At 37.4% G+C, this 20,679-nt stretch overlaps 1 protein-coding gene across 2 annotated transcripts in view; it reads right to left on the reverse strand.

Moving 5' to 3' along the window:
• The window catches only part of ROCK2 (Rho associated coiled-coil containing protein kinase 2), a 95,691-nt gene that overhangs the window by 48,404 nt on the left and 26,608 nt on the right, over positions 1–20,679 (reverse strand). For both annotated transcript variants that reach the window (XM_021525398.3, XM_077782430.1), the window contains exon 2: positions 7,448–7,529. In XM_021525398.3, the coding sequence (XP_021381073.2) occupies positions 7,448–7,529 (82 nt within the window). The remainder of the gene's footprint in view (positions 1–7,447; positions 7,530–20,679) is intronic.

Consider the following 20,679-nt stretch of genomic DNA (forward strand, 5'->3'; position numbering starts at 1 on the left):
GGAATGAGGAGCCAGCCTTTGCACTGACTGTGCAAGTATGCATTGGTAAACGCACAGCCCGTAGGTTGAGGGAAGTAGATTTCCTCCCCTATCTGTCATTTGCGAAACCATATGTAGAATACTATGACTAACTTTGGGGTCCTCAGTGCACAAAAAATACTAAAAATTTCCTAGCTTCATGAAGACACCAAGACGCTCACATGATGCTCAAGAGAAGTTGAGAGAACAGGAATAGTTCAGATTAGGGATGATTGGTCTCAATGGAAGTTGTCATGAGGTTTTATGTCTAAGGGGTACAAGTGAAAGGACAAGAGTCACCAGACAAGATGAAATACTGGAAATCCTCTTTTGTAGGAAAAGAATAGTAAGAACTGGGGAAAGGTGCAGACTGTCAAGTGGAGCTGAAAAACGCTATCTTTGGAAATTCTCAAAATTCAACTGCACAAGAACCTGAACAATCTGATATAACATCAAAACTGGCTTGGCTTTGACTCGGACCTACTGGCCTCCAGAGATCATTCCTAACCAGTGGAACACAAAAACACAACTGTAAGTTTCTTCTGAGGAAAAGACTGGATGTGACAGGGAAGGGGAGAGATTAATGTTACAAGGAGGGAATGGTCTGCTAGTAAATTGTAAGGACAGAGGCAATTAAAATCTCCAAAAGTAAACCAATCTGCTACATTCAGTGTACTAATAAGACCAAATTAATTCAGTGTGTCAACAGGAAGAGGAGTTGAGAGAATTGTGATTTTGTTTCCACACAGAATCATGAAAGCCTAGACCAAAAGTAGAGGAAAGCAACAGTGCTTCACCCACACCAAGTTTATTATTTTTGTTAATAGTATTAACTAATTTTGCAGACTGCAAAGGGAGTGCTGCATTTGGAACTGAAGATCACAAGCCCTGGCACTAGACAAGGAAGATAAATACAAATTCACAGAAGGCAGCAGTAGAGAAAGAATATCAGAAAACTTGGAAGTGACAGAGAATGTGCAGTTACATGTTTGAATATAAAGTTAGATCTCACTAGACACAAGGATGACATGAGTTTATTTTAAATGTTTCTGACATATTTCAGTGTTTTCAAATATGTGAAATGAGCAAGGATCTAAACACATTGAAAAAGCAGTGTATAGTTTTACACAGCTCAATATCTAATAAGAAACTCACAGGAATACTTCTGTAGAGGTAGAAACTATAAACAAAGTTACTACAGCTCCAGTGAAACTCTTCAAGCCTTAAATAATGCAAACAAGCAATAAAAAAACCAAAAATATGTGTAACAACCAACTGAGGAGTTACTAGTTTTATCATCCCTGTGATACACTGAGAACAGAGAAATCCTATGTGCTTTGCTAAAAGATGAATAAACAGACTATTTCAAACAGCCCTTTCAGTTCAAAGGGACCCACAGTGACCACCACTGAAATGGTCTATTTCAGGGCTGATCAACAGTTAGAGGCTGTCAAATGCCCCTTAAACACTAACAAGCTTGGGACATTGATAATCTCTCAAGGAAGCCTGTTCCAGTGTCTGACCACCCTCACAGTAAAGAAATGCTTCATGTCTTGTCTGAACCTCCCCTGATGCAGCTTTGGACCATTCCCATATGTCCTGTCATTGCATCCCAGGAAGCAGAGTTCAGCACTTCCCTTTCCACTTTTCCCCTCTTTAGAGAGCAATGAGGAGGTCACTCCTCCTCCTCCTTTAAAATTTAATAATCTCAGTTAATATTATTACCACATAGGGATGCAAATGTTGCAAAGGTATCAGTAACGCAGATGGATTGTCTATTTTGGCACAAAATCTTATGGATATGGAACAGATAATCAATGCATGGAACTAACCTGAAACAAAAAACCGGGGCACAAGAAGGCAAGCTTAGATTAACCCTGAAGCCATATCATAATTGCAACATACTGGATCATAAGATTTAGTTCACATATCATATAATGTGATCTAATTCAGGGTTCAGGAGTCCTTTCCAAAAGCAGCCTTCTTATAGTGGTCGAACTTTCAGATTTCACACAGATGAGTTTGAAAGTTTTGGTATCTGTATGCACACGTCTCATGAATTTGCAACAGCACAAAGCCCAGCAGAAGAAAAATGTTATGTTTAAAGGAAGGCATTAGTTGGATTCCCTAGTCCCAGGATGCAATGGAATCTTATAGAAATATTATGACATTTAAGTAGAAGTCCTAAAACATGAGAATACCATCACCTATGATTTAGTTATCTTCATTAACACAGGAAGGACCAGATACAAAGAGTCTTTAAAGACAGCTTTTGATTTACTATTTGAAAATGACATTAGAACTTTTAAACAAATCAAATTTCACTTTCTGAAAGGGCAGAGTGTTTCAATCAGTTACTGACAGCTGGCAGAAAGAATGTGGCTGAATGTTGCAAATGCCTTTGAAAATGGAAAAAATACCTGTCTAGGACAGTAAAGGGTACTGGACAGAGGAAGGGAAAACCCAAACTTTTCTACCTTTCAAGGTAAAAAAAAAGTTAATCTGCAGGATATTTTATCTTAAAAAAATGTGTATCAAGTAGTTCTGGCGAGTGTGTGTATATATGATGAATAAAATTGCAAGGGAGTGCAGTTTTATCCCACAGATCAGACACAGTCAGTCAATGAGTGCTGCTATGGAGTACATGAAGTCAAAAGTTGCTGCCCTAGGCAGAAGTCCAGCCAGAAGTTAAACTGAAGTACAGCCAGGAAGTGCTGCAATCCCGCAGCTGAACAAAACCCAACAGAAAGTACACCAGAAAGACTGACGTAATTAGGGCTGCATCTGGTGTGTGGTCAAAGGTGTGTGAAGAAGAAGCTGCTGGAGACCTTGCAGAATCAAGAGGAACTAGATGGCACAGCTCCAGATAGGGTAATGCCTCCTCCCTCAGAGAAAAAAAAGGGGAACATGAAAAATATATTCTCTTACATAGATGGAAAAGAGCAGAACACAGGGAAACAGAAAGTGGCAGCCCTCTCTGGCTTACAGAGACCACATCTCTAATGTAATGAAAATAAGCCTGATGGCAGGGCTGAATTGCTTTGTATCTACCAAGTACCCAAAAGGGAATATGGTTAATGACACTGACATATAACTTGTTTATACATCTAAGACATTCTGTCTTACACACTGTGGCTTCCATGTTCTGCTTTGCAACATTGGTTATTTGATACTTCTCCCATCCCTACTCCTACCAGAACAATATCATTAAGAATGGAACTGGAGCCCAACCTGCTAAGGTGACTTTGAAGATGTGCCTTAGAGAAGCCAAGAGAAAACCAGAGGAGCAATTAGCTCCTTAACTTAGTGGAAGTTCTATAGATTCTGGCTGGCATCTGACATTTCATGAGTGCTGCTGACAGGAAGCCCAGAGCACACAGAGCTGCAGGATTCAGCAACTTCAAATGACATAATACAATGCAAGGGAAGGAGCCAGAACTGTTGATTTTGCAAGGAATTAATCTTAACAGATGCATCTTCCAAGTAAGCAGTGCCTGCTTGGAAAGGAAAATGGCCAAAGGAATTTTCCAGAGAGTCTATTCAGGGAGTCTAGAAAAACTGGTGTACAGGTGCCACATCTCTACTAGAAGTCCCTTCTACTGTAAATACATCCACTGTCACTACATTCTACAAGTCTGCCAACCTACATTAACATCAGCAAATCATTTTAGCAACACAAGTTTCCAACTCTTGAGTGATGCTCAATAATGCATAGAAAAATTACTGATCCATTTAGGGAGTCAAGACTTCTGGGTGATACAAGGCTTGTTGATGGTACCCCTCTCTGTGCTGCTCTTTGGACTTATTCAAAATCCATTTTTTGTGTCCTTCTATTCATGAAGATTATAAATGATTAAATGTTTCCAACTATTGCTTAAACATGCTATTTAACTATTTCAGACTAAGTTTCATCTGAATGGGAGACCACCAAAAAAGGCACAAGCCACAAAGATATGATTTAACACTTGGGAAATCTTAAACAGCAGAAATACTGACTTGGAAAAATACTCAACCTACTGTCTTTGCCTGGATGACTGAAAAGACCAAGAAAGATTTGTTACAGCAAGCCCATGCTGAAAAACTCAGTTTCCTTTTCTAAAATAAGCTAATTAGTTTTTGGTCTCAGAGGACTATGAGATTCCTCTCATTGTTTTGGGAATTAAATATTGCATTATGCTTTTCTGTTCCATGAATACTCTAAAAAACAGAGCAATTTAAATCAAAATCTCAACAGCTGATTAAAGCAACAGAAAAGGAACAAAAAGACTGAAAAGGAATAGCTGTATTATGTCAAATATTTAATATACCTCTTATTACAAACACAGGCTACACTTATGTTCGAAACCTTAGACAAAGTGACAAGAAATCAGAATAGTAAAGAAAAGCAGGCAATCAAACAATTTCTTTCCTATTAAATGAGCGAAGAGGCTGCTTCGGTGAAGTGGTCACAGAAACAGAACACACCAAACTCCTATGGTATGGACAACTAATAAACTGCTTTTTTGAAATACTTGAAACATTTGAGTTTCAGCTTGCAATTATGAGTTGAGCCGAACATAAATTAATGCCTCAGCTGAAGTGCAAGCTATTTTACTTTTAAATTTAAAAAAACTATTAATAAAAGAGTAACCCGAATAGTAATGACTTGATGTAGGTTGAAAGTAGGGTGTATGCAAACCCCTAGGATTGTGATGGGAAAAAGAAAATTAATCTCTTAAAGTGTTATTGTGAAAGAAGTAAGTGATTAAACTGACTGAAAGCATGATGATTGTTTCGTGTTCTTCGCAATTTCTGCAGACTTGTGTGATGAGGATGAGAAGAATTGCAGTGACTGCTTTAGCTGTCTCCCTGTGCAGCAAGCACAGTGTAACTCCCAGGCGGCCCTGCCACCTCTCCGTGCTGGCCTCAGGAAGCCCTGGTGCAGGCTCCAGGCCCCTGGCACAGACTGCTCATCAGAGTTTGTCAGAACCTTTTGACAGCAGTTCTCAGCCGGGCATTTGTGGCAGTTCTTCAGATGCTGAGAAAAATTACAAGAGACAAGAACTCACTGTTCCTTACCCTAAGAAGGCAGCAACTTAAGAGTTCCACAAATTCTCAATAGAGTTCCCAACTTTTCTTCCAAGCCCAAGGTGGCAAGAGGCTTCAGCAAGCACGTGCCACACTTTTTCCAGTGATGCCTGCTACCCTGAGAACAGTTTCCAAGAAGACGCAAGCTATGGGTCTTCTTAGAAATTTTAAACTGCATAAAATGGCAATGTCAATAAGAACTCGGTTGACCTGTTTTTTCCTGTACCTGAGTGGCTCATTTTGTGCTAGCACATGTATCAGTGAAGTGAAATGAAAATCAGAATCTGATCTTTGCTTTTCTTTTGCCTGACTAGTTTTAATAAAAAGAAAAAATGAAACCTGACTGTCTGCATTAATTCTGCACAGTTCGCTGTGTGTGGTATATAACAAACCACATAACCTGTGTCGGAAGACTTTGAAATGAACCACCGTGGCAGGATTGATTATTTCTTTTGCAATATCAAAATATTATCAGCCTCAAATGTTTACAAAATTCTCATTTCATAATTTATTTTTTCCCAAAGTGTAAATCACAGAAGACATGCAGCACTATTTTTATTCTCTCCCAGACAGCACAGAAACAGGAGAGAAGTTACATGTATGATTCTTATGAAATATGCACTGTCACATGATATGTTGGCCAAAATAATCAGGTATTGCATGCTTTTTTAAAGTTCAACATGTAAGGATGAAGTGCACCTTTGAAAACTCTATTAACTACTGTGAATTTTTTGTAACACATCTCAAAATTCTTTTAACTAGTATCTGGCTATTTCAACTGTATACTGTCAGCTGATTTAACAATAAAAATGCAGTAACAAAACTGTGACAAAAGTATATTTTCATGTTTCTGACATTGCTGGTCACCTCCAGGTCATATAAGATACTTAAAAATATTTACAACAACAGTGATAGATAACCTAGAGGAGGAGAAGGAGCAACAGCCTTTGAAAAAAGGGAGACAGCCAACAAGAATATTCAGGGGCTGCAAAAACCAAGCAAACAAACAAAAAACAACCAATCAAATAACAACCAAAACCCCAACCTGCTCTTGAGGTTAAATTGTTTTCCCACAGTTATTATTTCTAATAGTCAAAAGACACTAGTCTTCTGATCAGAGAAAGGCTTCTAATTTTGTTCTACTGCAAAAATAGTAACGTAAAAGCATATATGACCAGCTTATAGAAGTTGCTGATAAATGTTATTTATGTAATTTTCATAGGTGTTTCCCCTCATTTTACACATACAATGCTCAGTTGCAAATAACAAAGATAATTAAAATGCTGTTACAGACCCTTTCTTTCATAAACACCCACTTGAATTCCCTTGAACTCAAACTGAAAATAATCCCAATGCCTCTATGTCCTAATCTGCTCTTTCTTATTTACTGTATTTTAAGTGGTTTCTCCAAATGAGACTTTACTGGCAACTGTAAAAGCTGTATGTCCATTTACAGGGCTCTGCTAAACCTATGGAAAAACACTGAATTCCAAACAAAGAACTCACCACAAATTACTACACCAGCCACTATTCAAGTGAGGAGTGTGAGTGGATATTCCAAGGAGTCCCAGGGCAACAGAGGGCAGACACATACAGCTCTTACCAGTAAAGAACTTAAAAGGAGTTGCTAATAAGACTGCATCTGCAGAAACCTAACCTCAACATATGCAATAGAAAAGTTTTTTTTTTTTTTTTAAATATATGTATCTCAAAATAAACTCACTACAAAGCATTGTTATTCCAAGAAGGTTTATCACTGCAAATTACAAAATAATCTGCTATTTTTACAAGAAAAAATGTTCTGCTTATATACAATAATAGAAAACACTTCAAAACCATAAAATACAGCTACTCTGGTGTAGAATCATATGCTTAATAAATTCCAAGATTGTGTCTCCAATTAATTTGGGGAGAATCACAAACATTTATGGAAAGGTTCAAAAATCAACCAACAGATTTTAAGGTACAACAATTTAGTTTTAAAATCCCACAGAAGACTTCTCTGTTAGATGAAATATGACTATATAATGTTGATTTCATTGTAATGAAGTCCTGAAGAATAATAACTAGGATATACTTAGCAAGTTATGTAGCTACGCATACATAAGATAAGAAAATAACATAAAGGGATTTTTTCAACTGTATTTAGGAAAATAAAAATCTAGTATTTTCCAACATATTTTCACAATATAACAACTCCCTTAAATGAAATTTCTCTCTGTAATAAATGGTCTTCCAAAGCCTTCTGAAGCTCAGTTACAAAAATTAGTAGAATAACCATGAGCAATGCATTTCTTACCACTCAACTTCTTATGATTGAGATCACAACAATGTCATTGTTTAAGGGCCACTTGCAACTTACATCTATTTAAAAAATTATCAATGTTCTTGTTCTTCCTCAGCGCTGGATAATCCAAATCAAGGACCAAAGAATTCAAGCCATCCTGAAAAAAAATAAAAATAAGTTAACTGAATTCTAAAATTTCAAGTAACAACTTACTTAAAGTAACTGCACTGAGAGTGATTATACATTATTCAAGCAGGCATTACATTCCTAGTAGGCAAATCAAACAAGCTCTCAAGTATGTTTATAAACCAGCAGAGGAGCCAACAAACTGACTGGCTCCAAGTTCTATAAACAGTACTGCTGTATTGCCACTGATTAGTGGCACTGGGACTTAAACTGGAGTAGTAGTTTTAATCTTAATCACTAAGTAATCTTACTCATTAAACACTGATTTAAGATACCGAGTTCAGTCAATCCATTTTTCTTACTTCTGTTACACTTTTCCTGCAAAGACTTTATGTTTGTATATCCATATTATTGCTTTGATCAAAGTCCCTCTACCTTCTCATTCTGGGCATACAAAAACCAACCACATTTTTTTTGGAAGCAAGACACGACTTAAACTTAAGAAGACAATTCACCATGTAATTCAGGCTCACAGCACTAAAATACCTTTTCTAAGTGACTCAACAGAACATGAGCCAGAACTTTACATGCCGTTCTGCATTATCAATGCCTCAGCAGAATACAATTGAGAATCCTAAAATGGAAAGGGATGAGATCATCAAAAAACTAAACTAAAAATAGCATTTGAAATGTCTGTTACAAGACTTTACTCAATTCCACCTTTCTGCAACCTGGAAAAACTTTAGAAAATTACTCTTCAAACACAGAGACCTTTCCAGTTACACAGGGACAAAAAAACCTAAAAGTTAGTTTCAGATACTAAGAGGAGAATACACCATTCATTGTCAGCAGCTCCAGTGTTCAGCTTGAACTGGCAGCTTTATTCATTGCTTAAGGACAAAATCCTGAGACTGCTTTTTCAGGTTTTTGAGCCTTGACAGGGCATCACAGAGATTTAAGTCAGAGACCACATCATGTTTATTAATAGGCAGCCAACAGAACTAGATAGCTTTTCAGTCTTCTTAATAACAGAGGCTATTAGCTAACAACCTGCTGATTTTATATTTGTTATTAATATATCTGGGAAGGTATAATTTATTGCAAATATTACTGAAAATATTGTATTTATTTTAATAACATATCTGGAGAGATTCAAAAGCAAAGCCTAGGATTATTAAATACATTTTGAATGCCACTTTGTTCCTAAATAAACTAATAAAAAAATAAGACCACCTCATCCGTGGCAGTATCAGTTTACACCACAAAACACATTAATGGTTATGACAATTTCCAAAATAAAGAGATTTTATTTATTTATTTTTGCCTTCTAACAAATGAAAATGTCTTGCAAAGTGTCACAGACACATTGATGGAGTATGGGCTAGGCAAATGATTAAAAGTTGGTTGAAAGACTCTGCCCGAAGACTGATCAGTGGCACAAAGTCCAGTTGGAGACAGACACCAGCAGTGCATCCCTGCACTGGCACTTCTCTTGGACAGAGAAGGTTTTCACAAAGGTCAATGAGAGGAAAAGCCAAGTCCTGCTGCTGGAGAGGAAAAACCCCTGGTACCAGGTATAGGCTGTGGCCTAACAAGCAAGAGAACAGCTTTGCGAAGAAGCACCTGAGGGTCCTGGTGAACAACAGATTCCTCTCTACTCTGCACTGAGGAAGTCCCACCTGGAATGCAGTGTTCACTCCTGGTCTCCCAAACCATCAAAGGCAGGATGAATCCAGCAAAGGGCCAGTAAGATTAAGGCACAAAGAACTGTGACTCTGCAGCCTGAGAGGCAAAGACTTAGGACAAGGGAGCTCATCAGTGTCTGTTGGGAAGGACAGAAGAAAAGGCGCTGCTCATTGACAGGACAAGAGACAATGGACATAAGGTAAAACACACAAAACTCTATTTGAACACCACACTTTTTCCCTGTGAGAGTGGTCAAGTACTGGATGAAATTGCCCACAGAGGCAAAATCTGACATGGCATGGTCATGGGCAACCTACTTTGGTAGATCCTTCAGTGAGCAGGGTGTTGGACTAGACAATATCAAGAGGTCTTTGCCAACCTCAAACATTCTGAAACACGTATAATATTTCCACTGCTGCACAGACAAAAGGTGGAATTTTAGTCTTGATTCTATGTACCCTTAATTGTTATGACAGTCTTACACATCAAATTTTAGAACTTCCTACCAGAAAGCATAAGACAGTGTAAATAAGCAAACAGAAACTCAGTCAAAAAGGCACATAGTTGCTTTAATAATAGTAAATATAGGAATTATTTCAGCCTTGACCATAATAGTTCCTGCAAGACACATTAAGGAGAAAGGAGTGATGCACCAGGACATCATACGCATCTTTCAGAGCGACAGAAGATGACTTCTATCTGTTCCTAATTTACATGACACTTTTACAGAAAATACAATAAAACCAAACCAAAGTAACAAAGTTGTAATAAACTTACGGATTAGTCACTACATGAATTGGACAGGTAATGCCCAATAATCTGGACAAATCCAACAGAAAATACTAATTTGAAATTACTTCCTGCAAAATAGTGTAATAGAATACATACTACTTTTGACTTGGCAAACACCACCTTCAAGAAAGGGTATCTCCTTCTGCAGCACAGTGTGTCTGCAGATCCTCACCCTGCAGCATGGAGAGAAGGACCATGCTGAATGCCCACTGGGAACAGCTGGGCCACACCTTTTAGGATTTTACCTAGCTCAATAAGTATCAATTTCTATTATATGGCAGTCTACACCAAACTCCAACATTATTCTTTCACTTCTACTGAGAAAATTCTCTCATGATAACTAACAATAGGATAAGAACTTAAAGGGAGATGTAAAAGCACTCTGTGCTAACAAAAATCAAAAAGGCGTATTTCTCTTCTTCCTATTTTGAAGGGGAAGAGAGGTGAGGTCACCTGATGTCTTAATACTTTTCATGTGAAGATAATTTAGTGGTTGACAAGAAACACATATATAGTGTGTCTAACTTCCATTTTATGCAAAACATCAGGGGAAAGAATAGTTATTACCCCAACAAAATTTTTAGTGAAGTTGGATTACAAGGTCCAAACCTATCATACATGTTCCAATTTAAGCTGAACTGTATATTATAATTTCAGCTGTCACTTTTTTCCCACATGTCATTCTGATTCCATGGCTTTTTCGTGGGCTATACAAACTGAGAAGCATATTTGCACCTAATTTTTAATTAGCTCTTTTTGCCTCTTTTTCATGGACTTCAGGTAACAATTTTCAAAAATAGTTATTAATGAAAGGAAATATGAGAACAACACAACTGACTATTTTACCTCTTTGGAAATGTCCTAATTCTAGAACGCAGCCAGATACAGCTAGTGTCAAAGAGAGGTGATCATCAACAAGTAACAGAAAGTGTGTGAAATGGTTTTTAGCCCTGTGAACAAATCTTATTATCATATTCTTTCAGAGACAAGATTTTAAGCTTTTAAACAAAATTTTAATGCAAGAGATTTCAAGTTCATATCAACATGTAATTTATTAAAAACTTGTCTTGCACACTAGCATTTTGTCAGAAGTTGTTTCCTTAAAGCTTTACATTTTCATTGAAAGATCTAATTTATATCACTTAACAGAAAAACTAACTACAATTAAGAAGCTGGGTCAAAAGATTATGCAGTAAAACAGGCAGTTGGGACTGAAGAGAAGTAATCCAGGAAATGACGTCTCCTCTGTCTAGGCCTCACAGATAAGTCACTTGAACCAGGAAATATGCTATTAAAGGGATTTCACTGCTCACTTCCGCTTTCTGCTATCACAAAAGACTCTGAGCTAACAGGCCAAAAATAGCAGCTTCCAAAGCAAATGCATCACCGGCAAAGATAGATCTGCCCCCATCAAAAGCCTTTTGCTGATGGCAAACACGCTGAAATGTTCTCCAAGAGAAAAGACCAAACCTGATCTATTTTGCAACACCCTCCGACTACATGAGAAGCAGAGCTCTTGGCCACTCTGCCAGCAGTCACCCTCTGGGGCCAGCATGGAGCTTGGCTTCCCCAGCAAGCAGTTTGCACTGTTTACCGACCTGAATGAACCAAGGGAAAAACAGGCAAGAAAAGTTCATGAAACACAGGAACTAAATGTTTATGTTCTTCTCTGACAGAAGGGTCAGTGATAGGGAAAAATACTAGTAGCTTCTCAATAATGAGCTTAATATTAATACCAGGCAATCCCACAGAACCCTTCTCCAAATTAAACCATTCTGTGTTGATAAGAGTTTCTGATGTTGAAGTAACTGTCTGAACTTGTCTAACATTGATATGTGCATGTAAACTTCACTGGCTGTCAAAAGCAGCTTAGACTATTTTTGATTTATTCCTTACTTTCATTATGTGAAAAAAATAAAACACAAGGCCAAATAGTGGATGACTGAACAGAAAAGGTAACAGTTACTTCAGGAAACAATTCATAATCCTGCAATAACTGGAAAATATAAAAAGCCTGATCTAGAGAAAGATGTCCCTGCCCACAGACAAAGGAGTTGGAATACATGATCTTTCAAGGTTCCCTTCCAACCTACACCCATGAGATCCCACGGAAATTTCACTATAACATTATTTATTAAAAAACTAAAACAATATTCCTTTCCTTTTCCAAATCACCAAATAAAATTTAATAAAATATGCTGCAGCAAAAAGTAAGGATAGAAAAGTCTTGTAACATCACATTGCATTTTTCTAACTGGGCTTAAATGCTTTTAGACACAGAAGTACCCAAATCTAAAAACACAGGATATAAGACTCTTCCCCAGTACTAAACCTCCACTGTGTTCTTCCATATGCCAATGGGACCCTTAAATAATTCTGGACTTTCCTGAGCAATTAGTTCTCTCTATAATACAGAAGCTACATTTGGATGCAAGGTGAACAGCTCAGTAACAGCATACAATAAGAAAAACAACTGAAAGGTTGTATGCAAGGCAAATACAGCCTTTTCCCTGCTCAGTGATCTCTAGGATATGTAGCAATTCACTTTTCTCTTATTTAAGTGTTAGTAATCAGTATGTGAAGGAATAATCTGGGCCACGATAATGCAGCCAACATTTACTGCTGGGAGGTCTTGCTATTCTAGTTCTTTAACAGTTTTACATTAATTAACAGGTTTTCTTTAACAGTATTGAGTATATACAGTTTAGAAACCTAAAAGCAGCTACTGTCCGCAAATGAGTATGTAAATACTTAACAACAGGCTTTACTTACAATCTGATTTCTGTACATGAAGGTAAACAAATGCTGAAATGGTTTTGATGTTGTCTACTAGTAAATACAGGCAAATATTTCTTCATCATACAAGCAATACTCCTCAAGACATGTTCTCTTATGTGCTTCATCTTACATGCATATTTTAATGGTTTTATACAATTTCCCCTGCTATTCGAAAGGCACAGTGTGAAAGTGCAATGATAACAATAGGATGGTAACAGCCCAAAAACAGCTTCCTTCTGAATAGTTACAAAAGTATAATCACAAAATTGTTCAAGATGCAGCAAGACAGACATTAAGAAACACCACAGAGGAACAGTAAAAGCATGTAAATTATGATCAGGAAGGCAAAGGGCTACAATGAGTTGTAGTTTACAAGAGACAAGAGAAAATAATGGAAGATACTTTATATTAAGAATGAGCAAAAAAAAAATCCGTTAAGTTACAAAAAAAACAAAGAATGCACCGAAGGTTTAAGCTTTCCATGCTTTCTGGAATAAGAACGAAAACAAATCCGAAAGAAAATCATTTATATACATGAAGAAATGTGCTGAGGACAGCAAGATACACTGAAATTCACCCACAATGTTTAAGGAGACTCCCCCAATCAATTTACATTGAAAACTCAGGAGAACAGGAGAGGTCAGCAGGACTGAAAAGGTTAAATCAAAGATCCAGGGTTTAAGGATTTTTTGTATTCTTTTCAAAGATAAAATGCAGGACTCAACATCAGCATTGGCAAAGTAAAAAAATATGGTATAGGAAATCACGGCGAAAAGGTCCAAAAGATAATTATTAGGAGGCTAGTAATTATCAGGATTTGGAAAAGTGTGTCAAGAAGAAATTCCCTGGGGTTTGTCCTTTTTCAGTTCTACAGAATATTTTCATTGCCACAACAAAGCAACAGAATTAGAAACAGACATATTAAGAATTAAAAATAAAATAAAATAAATAAATTCAGCAAACAATATCAAGCTTAGAGTTTTGAGCACAGGCTTTTTACTGCATTCAAAATTACCTCAAAATAAGGAAAAAAAAAACTGAAAAAAATACAGCCAGATGCAACTAAATGTACAAAAAGGGAAAAAAAAAATCTCAACTAACATATACTTTTGAAAGAAGTTAAATGCAGAATATAAAAATTGAAATAATGACCAAGCAGGAAGAGAACGGAAAATGACGTGGGGTTGTAGCACACTAGATGCATAAACAATGCATAAACAGGAGGTGAATTGGATAAAACCTCACAGAGAACTAAGACTCTTTTGTAAATAAAGATCAAAAATCATTTGCTGATATTGGCACAGCCTAAGCCAGAATATTGTGTCAAGTTCTGTGAACCCCTATATAGACAACTGCAAAAGACAAGCTGGAAAAGAACTGCAGGGAAGTTAACAAGAGCGGGGAAATGATAAGCAATTTATGCTAAAATAGGCTGTCAGGACCAGAGACTTCAGTCTTTAAAAAGGTTAGCCTAAGGAGACAGGACAAGTTCTCCAGAACATAAAAAGCTGTAATGAGCGATGCTGATGACAGACAATTCCTCACATTCCCCAAAACAGATAAAAAATTAGCTGAATTAGGCACAAAGGTTAGGTCGCAGATTAGGGAGAAAAGTTCTAAACAGTAGTGTCCTAAAAAGTAATTAATAGTGATAAACCAACAATGCAGCTCCTCAAGGGAGTTGAGAAATCACCTTCATGAGAGATTCACAAGCTAGAGAAATATTTATTACAGTAGGTCCAGCTACTGTGGATCCTTTAGCAGTGATCTCTAAAATTCCTTCCAAGCCTACCTAAAATCTCTTCACAAATTATTGTAAGAAATACACAAAAGCAGTAAATCAATCCAAAGAAAAAGGACTGAAAAGGGGAGTAACCCAGAAGCCCTGAAGATACAGTTTAACATTCTTCACTTTAAAAACCTCCAAAAACTTAACCATTACAAAAATGCACATTTTTTTCCTCCAAATCGGTTGTTGTTGTTTTCTCTTTAAGATTTAATAAAATACAACTGGTCTTGCATGTGTTGCTGATTATCACTGTAGCCATGGAAAATTCAGTAGATCAGCATAATTTGCTTTAATCTGAAGTCACTGTACATTTCCAGGTTCCTTGGCTACTTTTGATTTTAGAATTCACACTGCTCTTAAAACATTAATGTGCACCAAAGCCCAGAACTACAAACCTGTTAAAATTACACTAGAGATAACTTCCTATTCATTGGAAACCCCCAAGGCCTTTATTAGCAATCTTTGCTCCTGAACAAGAGAGCAAGAGCAGGATGGTAATTTTGACTGTCACTTTCCCACAGTCATTTATGCACCAGCTCAGATGGAGTTTGCCCAGGCAATCAAGCAAAACAGTACAAATACTAGAACTGCAAAAAGACTATCTACAAATGCACAAAAATAAACCCATGCCTGGTATTGTTTCTCTGACATCCTGAAGAAATGGAATTACCTACTGTTTCAAGAAAATGCAACACAAATCCTTTTATTCATTTCTCTTTTCTCAAAAAGGGCTTCCAAAGGCTACAGCTGTTGGACTCAGAGGTAACATCAGAACACAGATAAAAGGCCAGGAGGCTCATCTGTGCTTGACGATGGAGACAGATACACAGCCTATTCTTAAAATAATGTTTTGACAACAAAGTCATCCTTGTTCCATATTAACTAAAAATCCCTCTTTTCCATCATGAAAATGATTCTGTTTATCTTTTTGTAACCTCAGACAGTTCAGTCAGCGAAGCTACTGTTAGCAACTATCCATTGCATGTCATACCATCAAAATCACTCACCCTTCAATTCCACTGTGAACTTGGTTTCGGATAAATGTATTTCCTATATATTCCTTCATGTAATGCTGATGGTTGTATTATATTATTTATTTTTACTAATCTATTTAGCAAACATGGATAAATAAGATGCAAGTACACAATCTACTAACTAAAAAGGACCATTATTAGGGTAAACAAAAATTGTAACTACCTCTATTACAGTAACTGGAGCTGTAAACATAGCTTGAAAGAAAAAAATCAAGAAAAAGCCTAGCACCCTCCTCTCTTAAAAGCATGAAAAATTACAAATTATAAAAGGATTTGGGTTTTTTTGTAATCACTGATTCAGAACAAATAATTATAAAATTTCCCTGTACTAAAAATACCAGCAACTGTTTAAAATCACTCTTTAAAACACTTCTAACAAAATAAATAATGGCCTGCCCATCATGTTACCTCCTGCCTAACTTCAAATTTGATGTCAGCAGCATATTCTGTCAGCACCACGTATTTCTTGAAATGTAAGTGCTGTACTCCACCATAATTCCATGAGCCCAGATTTCCAGTTAAAGTGATGAATAAAACTGAGGTAATTAAAATCACATCTAACTTTGGAGTACAGAATTTGGATGTACTATGGAAAAACCTACACATAAGTATGTTAAAATACATAAATATTTAAAATGTTTAAATATATAAAATAACAGATGCAACACTTCAATTCCAACTCCTGTGTAAGGACTTTTAATCGAACATTGTAGATTTTAAAGCAGAACAGTAATTTTTCTAGATGTTTTCTGCTGGAACTCTGCATACATTCTTCTAGGGACTGACTAAAATAATAGTTTCATAATTTGTAAAATCCATGATGATGAGGTATTATCAAAAACTGAAGTTTTCTCATTAATTTTAATAACAAAAGAATATTTAAGAGGTCAACAGCCTCAACCTCCAGGAATGTAACAGTTTGTCTCTCCTGATAAGCCCAACTAAAAGTGTTTGAAAACTCTCCACCAAAACATGGGAGAAAAACAAACCCTGATGTGCCATGTCACTGGCTGTTCTGTATAAGAGAGACTGGATTCACACTCAGGACAGACATTAAGCAGCCACTTTAAACATAGATGACCTCTAGAGGTCTTCAAAGCTGAATTATTCAATGATGCTACAATTACTTTTGACCTGAGCATATGGCAGATTAGCAACATTAAAATCAGTTTTCACATCAATGAGTCCAAAAACTTCTGTTCTTGCATCAAGAAAGACAGTCCTTGAATGAGCAATTTCTTTACTGTAAGAAAGTATGAAGTAAAGCAGTAGAAAAGAACTGTTGACAGGAACTTGCTATCTGCAGATTTTGAAAGACTACTTCAGCAAGCCTGATGAAGTGAATGCCTATTGCAATCTGCTGCTATAAATACTCATTTTCCAAGTTTCTGAGCAAGAAGTTGATTCTGTGCACAAATCTATATTAACTAGCTGTTTCTTCCACAAGATTAGTTAAGACCTTCACATTGCAAACAACTGCTCCCCAAAGCTGTGGGTAGTCTTTATTAAGATCTTTCGGTTTCTTTCATTGAAGAGGAGGTGACACAAAGGACCACGGAAGAGAGCAAAAAATTTCTTCCTGAAGGATTTTTTCAACTACTTTAGCAATAAATTAGATCAGTAATGGAAGAACTTTTATTTCTTTAGTCACTAAAATCTAGTTAATGTAAAGTTTAAAAGACATAAGGTAACTGCAGAAACTTGTTTTAGAAGCTGGTAGCATGTGAATTCATTACAAAATTTAAAATTTCTATCACAGTTGATCACTAATTCAGGAAAATAACAGCTCTTGATTTCTGATCTGTTTATCTAGCCATAAATTCCACTCAGTGGGTGTTGTTATAGCCTCTGCCTTATGAATCAGTTTGCAGAAGCTTTTAATGCTAATTGCGAGTTATATCAGAAGGAACTGTATTTAAAAATAAACATTACATAATACTAAGATACCCAAGAAAAAAACATAAACTATTGCAGCTTGAAGAGACAAATACAAACAATAAACACTTGTGCTTGTACACAGCACCTCAGTTTTGCCTCAGTCAGGAAAAACACCATCTTATCAGTGCCTGTGAGATATTCAAATGTCATGTGCGACCATAATAAAATAAACATATTACCTCACTTTGGATAGTATAAAAAATCCTGTGCCATGCATAAAAGAGCATGACTTGGAGCATAACAAACAATGACTGTGATTAAACCTGTTTCTCTTAAACTGAGAAGCATTTAGTGTGTCTGTCGCTAGAAAACCAGAATATACACAGATGCATGTACACTCACACACAATGACAGGCTCAGGTCCTCAGTAAAGGGTATGAAAGGGTATGAAAGACAAGAACAAAAGCTCCTATTAATAAATCAGCAATGAAAGAAAGTAAATGGGGGTATACTGTCTTGGTAAAGCAAGAGATCTGGGGACAGAAAATGAGCACTTCATGCCTTTTTTGCTGTTGTTCCCTAGGACATACAGAGCTCCACCTCAGGCAGCCTCACCGGATCCATCTGAGGGGCGTGAAGGAGTCAGTCAAAATCATTACCAGGCTGCTCTTACCTCCTCTGAGAGGTCACAACAACTGTGGGGGGGGGGAGGTTGTCTCCTGTTAAATAGAAAAGGATAAGTTTTCTGCCCATGTTCAACAAAGAGGACCTGCAGAAAAACAGGCCAAAATTCCAATTAAGTTCAGGCCCCTGGACACCATTATCAATTAAATGCAGAATAAGATAACTAAATAAATTTATCTGAAGTAAATTGTACATAATCAACTTGTCTTCTCTAAGGAGATGGCTTTTTCAGTGCCGAAGGAGTAAGCAGTGTTGTTTATTTTATCTAGACCTCAGCAAGGTATTCAATACAGATTCCTGCAGGAATTGTATGGGCCACTTGGGTACTCAAACAATCAGTTGGGTGGAAACCTGGCTGGATCATCCAGCTCAGAGTATCATTGTGATCAGCAGAATCAAGTCCAACTTGGCACCTGGTGACCACTTAAACCCACTTATTAAACCCAGGGATTAATAATGGGAATGATACTGGGACCAATACTGTTTGTTTTTACTAATTACCCAAAAGAGTACACAGTACCCAAAAGGTACACAGTGTACCTTCAGCAACCTAATGGATAACACAACCAGGGCAGTGGCTGATACACTGGAGGACAGAGCTGCTATTCAGAGGTACCCAGAAAGGCTGGGGAAAATGGGCCGAACTGCCTCCTGCAGTGACACACAGACTCCCACATGTGGGATGGAATACCACCACACACCAGGAGAGGCTGGCACTTGCTGGCTAGACAGTGGTTTTGAGGAAAAGGAACCGAGGGTCCTGGTGAACAAAAACTGGTCACAGGTCAGCAGTGGGCCCTGTGGCAGAGTATGTGACAGACACAGGTTGCCATATGGAAAAGTGAACTTGGCTACACTGAAACATTTTCTTCACCACTGTCAAATGTTGGAACAGGTTGCCCAGAGAGGATATGGCATCTCCATGTTTAGATATTTTCCAAGTGAAATTCTTAAACATCATCTAATTGAAGCTGATAATGAATAACTCGGCAGTTTGGACCAGAAGACCTCCACAGGTCCCTTGCACCCTAAATTATCCTATGATAGGAATTGGTATTAAATTCTGGAAAACAGCTACAATTACTGACAGGGTGCCATGTGCATCTCCAGAAATACCACAAATTATTTGGCTAGACATTGCTGTCAGAAGAGCTGACAGGATATTTTGTGAAACAATATTTCATCGTGAATTGTATTATCACAGTGTCATTGATCATGGACTGGGGCCTGTCTGTTCTGTTTTGTATTGCAGTAAAATCTAAGATAAGAGATGCCTGATGGATACACACAAATTGAAATAAGCAGAGACAATATCAGACAGTATCACAGGCATTCAACTAGAACCTGGTCTCCTACGTATGTGGTGACTCAGACTTCCTGGCTAGCTGGATCCCCATTAACACGAAGATGGAAGGCAAATGAAGCCAGCATGCAAGACAAAACAGAAGGGAAAGGTTTATTCACATCATAGAACTTACTGCCACGGGATCTTTCTGCTGCCAAGGAGTTTACATTGGGCCGAAGGCTATTTGATTCAAGGGAGATAAAGCAGTCAAGGGCTGAGAGACAGAAAACCACCACATCTGCCTCAGAGATTCCCTGAGTTGCACAGTCTCTCCAAGCTGGGAGAGTGGAATTGAACAGGCAGAGCCCTTCTTCTGCACTCTGTCCCAGGCACTTCTGAGCTACTGACTACTGCTAGGAACAGCATTGTTAGGCTAGAAAAATTCCTAATTCAAACTAGCAATGGAAACTGTCTTTTCATGCTCACACAAGGTGCTTTAATCCCTACAAATAATTACATGGAAGTACGACAAGTTTCTTTCAGCCTACATATTACATGCTCTGGACAAAAGAGAACATCATGCCACACTCAAAAGTATACACAGAAAAAGAGAAGAGCTTCAACAACAGAGACAAACCATTCTGAAATCAGCAGTACATTGTATCTTGCTTGTCATCCTCCCAACCTGAAAGAAGAACCTTGACATTTTGGGCTGGAGGAGTAATTTGTTGATGAGGTGGTGATTAGTCAGAGATTGGTCTCAGACAATCTTGAAGATCTTTTCCAATCTAAATAATTCTGTGACATGTGAGAAAACAGAGGCTGCATTCAGATGCCAGTTCCAGCAACAGCCAAATCAAGGGCTACTGCTACAAAGCAGGCTATGAGCTTGCAGAAAACATTTGAAAGGACATAGTATCAGCCCTGTGCAATATAACAATTTTTCTCATCTTTGAAATATACAACAAAAAACCTATTAGCCATTTAGTAATGTTTTAAAGTCATACTGCATCTATTTTAAGCCAACTTTTACATCTTGGGAGTGGCAGTACAACTGCATACACATACAGACATATTAGAAGGGGAAAAAAAATTAAAACTCAGAGGATAAAACAGAACAAAGGTTGACTGCCCAACCTTATCTCACTTCCTTTTTGACATGATAATCCAGCATGGAATGGGTGGCTATGCAATACTTTGTGCACTCTTTCCTGGACACTCTTGCTCAGTGAAAACAAATCAAACAGAATTCAGT

The sequence above is a fragment of the Lonchura striata genome, chromosome 3, assembly GCF_046129695.1.
Source record: "Lonchura striata isolate bLonStr1 chromosome 3, bLonStr1.mat, whole genome shotgun sequence".
NCBI lineage: Eukaryota > Metazoa > Chordata > Aves > Passeriformes > Estrildidae > Lonchura > Lonchura striata.